At 38.4% G+C, this 10,456-nt stretch overlaps 1 protein-coding gene across 1 annotated transcript in view; it reads left to right on the forward strand.

The window, feature by feature from the left end:
* GXYLT1 (glucoside xylosyltransferase 1) overlaps positions 1–10,456 on the forward strand; it is a 44,126-nt gene that overhangs the window by 15,624 nt on the left and 18,046 nt on the right. The window contains exons 2-4 of the mRNA XM_019543372.1: positions 5,511–5,685; positions 8,118–8,243; positions 8,725–8,976. Of these exons, the coding sequence (XP_019398917.1) occupies positions 5,521–5,685; positions 8,118–8,243; positions 8,725–8,976 (543 nt within the window). The 5' untranslated portion in view covers positions 5,511–5,520. The remainder of the gene's footprint in view (positions 1–5,510; positions 5,686–8,117; positions 8,244–8,724; positions 8,977–10,456) is intronic.

The following is a 10,456-nucleotide window of genomic DNA, read 5'->3' on the forward strand; positions in this document are numbered from 1 at the left end:
CAGACTTAATGATCTGCTCAGGTCCCTTCTGACCCTACCAACTATGAAACTATAAATGTAAAATGCAGAGGGGGCGTAAGTATCTCAGCCATGCAGGTCGTCTAATAAAAGACGGCACCTACAAAATCCTTGCACCTTGCATATGTTCTAACATCATGTCTACAACATCACTCCAACACTGCATAATATAATTTTTTTTATATTTAGTTCTTTGTGTGTTGACAGCTAAAATTAAAATCTCGATCGGTAGTTTCAGAAATGTATTAAACCTAACAGTTTACATTTTCATTTAAAAAAATTAATGCTTTTAGATAGTTATGAGAATCTTGTGTTTGAGAGTTTAGTTCCCGTAATCACTATTTATTTGTATTGCCCTAGATCAGGGGTACTCAACCCCTGGGCTGTAAGCCAGATTCATCACCTGGTGCCCTGTCATCTGGCCTGCAGGACAGTGGGGAGCCCCACAGACTATGGCCCTGCACTAGATTGGGCCACATGGGTTGGTGTGGGGCTTGGTCCTGGTGCACAGGGACAAAAGGTTGAAAGCCACTGCTCTGGTTGGTTAGAAGGCCTAGTCCTATTTCAGTTCTTGTCTGGACATTATACAAGTGCACACTCTAACCGTCACACAGTTGCATGTCCATGTATTCCTTGTATGCCATTTAAGAGTCGTGTTGCTGATGGCTGGAATGGCAAGGCATCAGGCCAGGCTTGGAGGTGACGGGTATTGAAGGATCTCAGCTCACAGAAAGCTGTTTTCCTTACCCTGGGGAAAAAGCTGAAACCAGAGATACTGCTACTAGTATGTTATTTGACCCAGAAAGATATATTTTAAGGGGCAAAAGCAGGTGTGGTGTGTATCTTCACATTGAGGAAAGTGGGGGGTGGGTATACATTTGGCACATGGTGGGTAGAGCAGCAAGGCTATTATTTGGTGGTTCAGCACAGACTGTACTTTTGGCTTGACCTGGATGTTCCCACTGATGAGTCCTTTGTCTCTCTCAGTATGGTCAAGGCCTACCTAATCCCGCTTGCACTCTTGTTGCTGAGCTTGTGTGCCACCTTCCTTGTCTTGGGCTTTGCTGGTGGTATTCTGTCCTGGTTCTGATGGATTTTGTTCGGGGTCTGCTGTACACTTGCCTGTCTTCAGGTTGTGATTAAGTTGAGGATTTCTTTATGGGTCTGGGCAACACAGTGGTGGATGGGTACAAGGATTTTTGAATGACTCTTCTTGAGGTTGAATAGCGCAAAAAGTACAAGGGGGTCTTGAAGAAGATCTTGGTCTCTGGAAAAGTCAAGTGAAAAAAGGTCAGACTTTTGGCTTTATGCCAGATTTTCCAGTAGCTGGTAGGGCAGTCAATTGTGATATCCCACAAAGTAGTCTTGGATATCATTTGGTGAACCAAAGAACTAAATTAGGAGGTGGTACGTACAGACGACCATGATCCTGTACATTTGAAAATGGTAGAGATATAAGCGATTAATTCAGGGGTAAAATTGCTACCGATTATTTGGAGATATGGTTTCAGAGTGTGCATTTTCTTGTGAGTTTTTGAACAGGTATTAGACCAAGTTTTATGAGTTACGCACTTGATTATTCTCATGTTTGTTTAGTTATATGGTAAAGTAGTTTACCCAACTACTTAATTAATGCACAGTTAAGGTTGTGAAATACTGCTGCCGTTTTAGAGTTGTTTTCATATTTTCATAGTTGTTAGGGGCTGGAAGGGACCTTACAAATCATTGGGTCCAGCCCACCTGCACTTGGTCAGGAAAGACTGCTGGGATCAGCTGACCCCAGCAAAATGGGTGTCAGGATGTTTTTTGGAAGATTGCCAGGGTGGTTGACTGTACCACCTCTGGGGAGAACCTGTTCCAGACCCTAAAGTACTTGACTTGTAAAGAAGTTTTTCCTGATTTTGTTTATGCCTTGTTTATGGAAAATTCTAGATTGTACATGATTAAAAAAAACTTAAGCTCTGTAGCTTTGTAGGTTATATCCTTATTGCATAATGGCCTTGTGATAGTGGATGCTCCTACACCTTGAAACTTGATTATTGTTATCCAGTCTTCACTGGATTTGTGGTGAGGCTACTTTGGTTTTTGGAGCATCTTCAAAATACAGTGGTACTATTTTGGATCTGAGCTCTTGTAATCCTATTCAGTCTGCTTTGCATTTATATTGGTTGCTCTTGTTATATGTGGTGATTTTTTGCTTTAGCAGTGCTTGGTGTTTCAGAGTTCTGTTATTGTACTTTATTTTCTTCCTCCCTACTTTAATAAGACCTGGAAGCACTATTCATTTACTCTTTTTGGAGGTGTTTTTAAGTTGTTGTGGTTTTGTTTTTACAATTTGTAACTTTAAAAAATTTGTTGAGCTTAGGTGTTACACTAAGTCAACAAAATTGATTTTCAGTAGTCACTGTGGCAGGTTTTGTGGAAATGGGTGCTCTTTTAAATAAGTGTTTACGCACATGCACAGGGTTCAGAAAGTGTCACTCCTTTAGCAGCTATGAATTAGCAGTAACTTTGGCTGAGCACCAAAAAGCTACTGACAGTTCGTTAGTAGCTATGAAACGAGTAACACTGGATTTCACCCCTCTTGTTTGCTGTCCCAGAGAGAAGGGGCAGCCAGTTTTCAGTCCAGGCTCTCCCTTAAAAAGCCAGCTCTAGGCCATGATTCTGGAAAAAAAATATTTTTTTCCCTTACATTTTGTCTTCCAGAAACAGGGTGTGTAGTATCTTATTTGGGGACTTGTGGCGTGCAGGAAAATACAGTAATGTCTCTGTGTGATGCATCAATTTTTGTTTAAGATTTATTTTAACTTTTTTTTTCCTTTGTGGGGCACCATTGTATACATTAACCTCCTATGCTTGGTTGTAAAAAGTGTTAAGTGACACTTGATATATATTTTACGAAGACAGTGGGCACATCTGTGCAAGATACTACATCACCATAGCTATGAGCTATGGCGACGTAGTGTTGGTGGACGTGAACTGTGACTCCGCTGCTTACTGCACAGTAGCTTATTGCTGCTGTGCAGTAGGGTTGGAAATGACCTATGTACCACTGGGACTGTGCAGTGAAATGACTGCACATTAACAACTGCGCAATTGGGCGCATGTGCAGATGCACCCTGTTTTGTGCATAACTGTAATGTAGTTTGTGGTATTAAGCTATATTTAGAAATTAGATGCACAAATGAAAAACGATGGCTATAAAATAGCGTTTACTTTTACTGGTTTTCTGAGGCTGGGGAATGTGGTTGAATGTTGCTTGATAAGCATCATTACTTTGGGTAGGTTTTCTAATTGATAAATGATCTCTCTGTCTCTCTCTCTCCTTGCAAGATTTTGTAATTTAATGTTTTCATCCATGTGTTATGAACATTGTGTGACCATTTCAAGGTTAGAGTATCAGATTGAAGCAAAAATTGACCTATTTGAGAAGTGCATCAAAACCTGCATTGCTGCTTAAAAATAGGTGATTCAAAAGAAAATGGATTTAAATTGTATGCACAAACAATTCTTGAACCTAAGCTAACATATTTCTCATTTAATTTTAGCATATTCCAACAAATGACTAAATAGTTTCTAAACTCATAAAATGTGTGACAATATGCACCAGAGAGATTTCCCACAAACAAAATTTATATTTGCCATAAAATTAGCACTAGATGCCTAGAAATTAAATATAGGTTGAAAAAAAATTAACTTAAAAATATCATTCAACATTTTTGAGGAGATTTTCAAAATATTTTCTGTAGACTGAGATATTCTTCAGAATGTGTGCTGATGATTTGGACAGTTAGGGTAGTTACACTAAGCTGGTGATTTTGATTAAAATAATTGTGTAACAAAAGTAGATTGTTAAAACTACTTTCCTGCATGAGTAAATAACCAATAGCTTGTCCAGCAGAACTCCCAGTGGTATGTTTGGTCCAAGAAAAGATGACGCAAAAAATCCTTGCCTCATATACTTTCTGGATCATTATGGCTCCAACAACACTCCAGCCCTATCACTTTCTCTTGTAAGTGCTTTCTGTAGGTGCAACATGCTAGTTGCCACAGTTAGGAAAGGATTGTGTGAGAAAAGAATGTGGGGGGCCCAAATACAAATGTTTTTCAAGTATCTAATAAAATAGGTAGCATCTGATTTAGGGATCACATCTATGTCCTCAAATGGATAACAATAGTTTCATGATATGCATGCACAGCAGACCAAAGTATAGTGAATTGTGATGTGCTGTAGCAGAACTTATTCCCAAACACATTTCCATCTTGACATAGTTAAGGGATCATGTGTTCTAATTATTATGGCCAATATATCTAGTTAAAGCTGTGGATTGATTGTACAGGCTATGGGTGGAGGAAGTTGAGAAGGGTAACTGATGAATGAAGTGTGGGTGAGTGGATAATATAAACCTTATTTCCTTTTTGTTTACATTGTATGTAGACTGGATAAGCAGAATAGCATATTGACTTCACGTAAACCAGACTTCTTATGTATCGTTTTCTTGGTTTACATGGATAATAAGAATATAGCAATGTTATTTTATAATTTCTCCTCTCTAAAACTAATCTCCTTTACTTCAACAATTTACTTGTAAACTTGGCCTCTGTGGTGCACTTTCCCTATGGTTTTTCTGCTTTAAACATTTATATGCATCAATATTTAAGGTTTTGAATGTGACAGGGGAGCATGGTGAATAGCAAGAATATGGGTAGAAGGGAGCATGCTCTTAAACAGAGCTGTGGTAGGTTATGGTGATAAGTGGGTTAAAGGTACCTGAGAAGAGTATGGTTGCATGTAGGGTCTGGGAGCTGTTTAGTGATGCTGGGAGACAGAGCAGGTAGAGCTGGAATGGGTCTGTGTTATAAAACACTTAAGTAAAGGAGCTGAGCTCTGGCTATCCTTACTACTCAACTCCTATTTCCCTCTGCCATAGTAAGTGTGCTCCCCTAGCATTCACCTCCACATAGTCTGTCTAGTATGTCACTTCATGTTGTGGAAAATTCCTTTATACATGTAGATGGACTTTTAATAAATAATATTTCCATGGCGTTGCCTTAAAAAAAGGTCAATAAGTTAGTAAGTGCCACAGTCAGCTCTAGTCAGCTGGTTTATTATATACTTTTTTTTCCTTTCTCCGGAACGCTTAGCATATCTTACTAGAGCGTTCATGTAAAACAAAAGATTTAATGCACAAAATTTAAGGTTATCCTGGAACCTTTAAAATTAGTACCTTTTTACCTGCGTTACTCCTCAATTTTAATATAACTCTTGATGGAATTATTTATGATGAAGACTGAAAGCGTTTCAATAAAAGTGGGTATTTCTTTCTGTGAGTGTTCTTAATATTTGATCTATATGCAGTTGTGGGATTGCTCATCCTATTTTCATATGATCTTTTTTTTTTTTTTGCTTTTTTAATGAAATAGCCTTGGTCTAAGTTAATGATATTATGCCCATCAAAGATTTAACTATTTTAAAAATATTTTTGCATTAGATACAATTTTATGAAAAATCAACCGGCAGAGAGAATGCACCTTGCAGTGGTTGCCTGTGGTGAAAGGCTGGAGGAGACTGTTACTATGTTGAGATCCGCCATTATTTTCAGTGTCAAACCTCTACAGTTCCATATTTTTGCAGAGGAACAACTACACAGCAGATTCAGAGTCACAGTAAGTACCTAAGCAATGTATTAAGTCAGCTATAGCTTACTGAGGATACAGGTCACTTTGTTTGTGAATGGGTGTTAGGTATATTTGTTAAATGTGGTAACATGATGTAGAAGTCCTATATAGAGCTATTTGGGACTTTTTTTCAGCAAAACATTTTACTGATTCACCAGATCTGTGAAAAATGACTGTTTCCTGATGAAAATGTTATTGAAACAGTAGGTTTCTCAGGTTCATCAGTGGTTAGGACAATCATTTGACATGTGGATGATCAGGGAACTTGGGCCTCATTTATCCCTTCCTCTTCCTGCTACCCCCGAGGTCTCTGGGATTTGCAGTCCACAATCATGGCAGCAGGACTCTGCAGGGCTGCTCATCACTTCCTCTTTCTTCTTCTGGGTGCCTCTTGGATTTGTAATCGACAGTCACAACCAGCAGTGAGTTTAAGCTGGGGAAGGGGTGTTTTTAACACCCCTTCCTGGCTCCAGACCCCAGGCAGGGTTTGCCTGGGGGGCAGTCCTCCCCCTCACCCCCTGCAGACTGGGTTGCATCCCCAGCTGGGCTTGCCCCCTCCCCTCCACCTTTGTCAACCAGCCCTCACTGTTCCAGCTAGGGAGCAGAGGAGCAGGGCCAGCCCTACTGTTTGGATCACACAGCGCAGCCCAGAGCTGCAACGCATTCTGGGATGCCGAGAGACTCTGATTTCATTTTGAACCAGGAAGGTGTCCGGGACAGAAGTTTCATAAACCAGTTTGACCCAAATCAGTTAAGTCTGATCCTACATTCAATCATGTTTATTTTAAACTATTTTTGCCATTTTGAAACCAATTTATGTGCACTGAGCTTCTGTTCTGTTACAAGTTTAAACCAATTTCTGATCACTTAAACCAGTTTATGTGTAACTTCTATCCCTAGCTGGTTTCTCTGGCTCAGTAAATCCCATACTTGCATACCCTATGCACTGTTCCCCAAAAATCACCCCCCTAAAATTGGGATGCATGTTTAGGCAGAGAAACTGATTTTTCTGTGCCAAATGCAAACACCCCACTTTGATTCTTGCTGAACCAGGCAGCAGCAGTGATATTTCTGTTCAGGAAGCTGAGGGAGTCAGTTGACTTAATGACTCCTTGTTCTTCACTCCACAGTTATTAATGATAGACTTTCCTTTTTAATGGTTTTAATGTTTCATTAATCTAGCTAACCTTTCTTCTGTGATTTTGCTGTCTCCTAGTTGCTCCTGGACTCTCATTTTCTGTTTCACAGCCCTGAAGGCACTTTACGTCTTTTCTGAATCATAGATCAGTCTTCAGTAGCAGCTAGGGCTTCAACTTTTTGGTTGCTCAGGAAAGGGAGGATGAGTGAGCTGAAGGCTAGGCTCTGAACATGTTCTGTGCAGCCATAACGCTGCAAAAATAGTTTCTTCTGCATTTTGCCTTGGGGGCATGTGGTATGCAAGAAGTAGGGTATTTGATTATTTGTACATATCTGGAACATCTGAGATACATGGGACAGATTTGAGAGATTGACTTCATAGTAATTGGAATACTCACTAAGGACATCAGAGACTTTTTTGGAGCAGGAAATTGAGAATTGAATTTGAATTCATCATAAATCTGCATTGGTGCAGCTCCAAAACTCAGAACCTGAATGCTGCCACCACAAACCCTCACACCCCTTTGCTGCTACCAGATTTGGGAATTTTGATCGCTGTTGGTGACTTAACTAGGTGGTAGGAGAAAAAAGAGGTGGCAGCATTCACCCCCTGGGTTTTGGACCTGCATCAACAGCAGTGCTGACAAGCCATTTACACACTGCTGGATGCGGGTTGTTTAGCCCATGTGAAGTCACTTAGACTAGATTGGCCCCACAAGTCCAAATGTCTGACAGCTGTGAATTAGATTATGCCTCCTTTTGGCAAACTCCAGCTGTCAAGTAGGAAGTTCTGGCCAGATTAACATACTGAGGCAGTAATTGAGTCATTGGCGCACAGCTGGAAGGTTGGATTATTTTTGCAATTTGATACTTTACAGTGATGGTAAAATTTACATGAAATTGTTCAGTAGTAGAACAATGTGACTAAATCCATGTAGTAATTTCCTTTAGTAAATTTTCTACTAGTTGAGCACTTTGTATAGTGTTTGTATTGTCTCTTTTTATATCCTATCTTTGACTTGCTCTTGCTTTGAAGGCCTTTGAGGATTGCTTTTTATTTTCTGGTTCAACATCAGAATACTTGAACAATACCCTTAATTGATTTTGTAGAACTGAAACAACCTGAGTTTGGAGGAGGGAAGAAGTAAAATTGGTATGGATTTTTGCATATATTCCATTTAATTTACAAGTCAAAATGGTTGGTTCTTTCAATGCTCTTTCTTATGGTTTTTATGCTTTCCATTAAAAATAAGCTTAAACAGTACCTTATATTTTGTTCTTAGCTTGATGGCTTCCCATATCAAGGAAAACATAATTATACCTTGTATCCAATAACATTTCCTACTGAGAGTGCAACAGAATGGAAGAAACTGTTTAAGCCCTGTGCTTCACAACGGTTATTCTTGCCAGTAAGTTAGTATATTTCACAGTAGTGTACAATGCATATTGTTTATATATGAATTCATCAAGATTTATGTTCTCAATTTACCTAATCTTTGACAAATTTTGTGGAAAACTGCTTCTAAATGATATTTGTGTAACATTTTTTAAAATGCTCTGAATGAAACCAAGGGGTGCTTTTTATTTAGCAGCATTAAAAACAAAATTTCCTTTCCTCATTTCCCCAGTCACTAGTGTCTTAAATGTTGTATGTCAGGTTTCTGATTTTCTGTTTTCACTCCAGTAAATACTAGACAAAGTGAGTTATTATTAATAACATGATTTGTACACTCTGAATCTGAAGATAATTAATTTGCATACAGTGAAAATAAATTAGTACATATAAATTAGTTTATAGGAGCTGTGAGCAAGAGTGACTGTTGCCCAGTTTTTGTTGGAGGTGTTTAATGAGTCATCTCAAGTTTGGTTTTAAACATCTTTCCCTCACAGTTGATCCTCAGAGATGTGGACTCACTACTGTATGTTGATACTGATATCCTGTTTTTGAGACCTGTTGATGATATTTGGTCATTTCTGAAAAAATTTAATTCCACACAAATTGCTGCAATGGCGCCAGAACATGAGGAGCCTCGTATTGGGTGGTATAATCGATTTGCTAGACATCCCTACTATGGAAAAACTGGAATAAATTCTGGAGTAATGTTAATGAACATGACACGTATCAGAAGAAAGTATTTCAAGGTATGGACTGCTTTGTTACTATTTTTTCCTATTCGAATTATGAAAAAAGCATATTTTTAAAAAAAATATTAAATTTAAAGCATTATTTTTTCAAAAGTAAAGTTAATTTGTAGCATGTATTCTCTCGTTCTTGGATCAGTTGCTGAGTCTATGTGAGACTGAATGTTAGCTCGTTACTACTGTGCAGTATCATCACGTGGCAGGAAGCATGACATAATGCTGCTGCACAGTAGTAATGAGCTACTGCACATTCAGTGCCACCTAAAAGTCATTCAGCGATGCTACTGCACAGGAACTCCAGGACTTATACAAGTAAATGACTGGTCAGTAACAACTGCGCAGTCAGTGTCTTGTGTAGAAGTGGCCACTTCTACATTTGAAAAAAAAAAAAAAAAAAAAAAAGGCAAAAAAAAAAACCTGTGGTGGGAAGGGGTTAACTCCTCACTTGCTGGGAGCAGGAATGCCGAAAGAGCACACGTCTGAACTCCAGAAAAAAGAAAAAATCGTATTATGCCGTAAAAAAAAAAAAAAAAAAAAAAGGCAAGCTTTAGCTAAATTGGTAGCTAACTTGGTTCACATTTAGCTGTGGGGTTTTTTTGTGGGGGGAGGTTAACTGCATTCTTGAATTGCAGAAATGGTGAACTAGGAACGAGCCAGTCTCTTGCAAAAAGTTATAAACCAACTGATAGATATTTAAGCTTATTTGCATTTCATAGTATACTTGTCTGAGAAAATTGCACACCGTGTCCCTATTTTGTAGTATATTGCAAAATTAACAATCAAACCTTTAATGTTGTAGAAAGTGTGTATAGAAGTATGACCAGGAGGTGGTGCTACAAGATTAAGTACCAAGACAGTGGTACATGCTACACCATTTCTTTATTTTGATTCTTACTTTCAAAAGCTCATTTACTTGAATTAATATTCAGTAAGATTGTATTTCAGCAACATGTAAATCATTTTAATAACTTAGATTTCTTGATTTTAATTTTCTTCCAGTACCAAATTATACCACTATTGAAATAAATTCTTGCTAAAAGAAAATAATTAGCAGCTGAAAGTATATGTAGGCATTTCACATCTGTGATGCTACATGTGTCAAAGACTATTACAATATGGATAAAGTTGAAGAGAGGTCACTTTTTTACTGAAGATAGGGATGGTAATCAGCTTGAATCTGAATTTCTGGTGGATGCTTTTTATGTCTGTTCTTGTCCAAGAATTTAACTTCATGAAAAAAGGTCATTTGGCCTTTCCTAAATTGTGGAAGTGGAGGTGATTCACTGTTTTTCAGATTTGCATCTTCATCCCCTCCTTAGGAGATTAAGTATGGTATTGGAAATCGTTGGACATCCTTTAAAATTCTGCCTTTTAACTTGCAGTATAACTGCGTATCAGTCTCACAGTGTTTCTAGGTTTCTAAGTTATTCAGACTTTTTTCAAAGTGAAAACAATCATATGCAGGGATGATTCTCTTCCA

This window comes from Crocodylus porosus, unplaced genomic scaffold, assembly GCF_001723895.1.
Source record: "Crocodylus porosus isolate Cpor-Errol unplaced genomic scaffold, CroPor_comp1, whole genome shotgun sequence".
Classification (NCBI taxonomy): Eukaryota; Metazoa; Chordata; order Crocodylia; family Crocodylidae; genus Crocodylus; species Crocodylus porosus.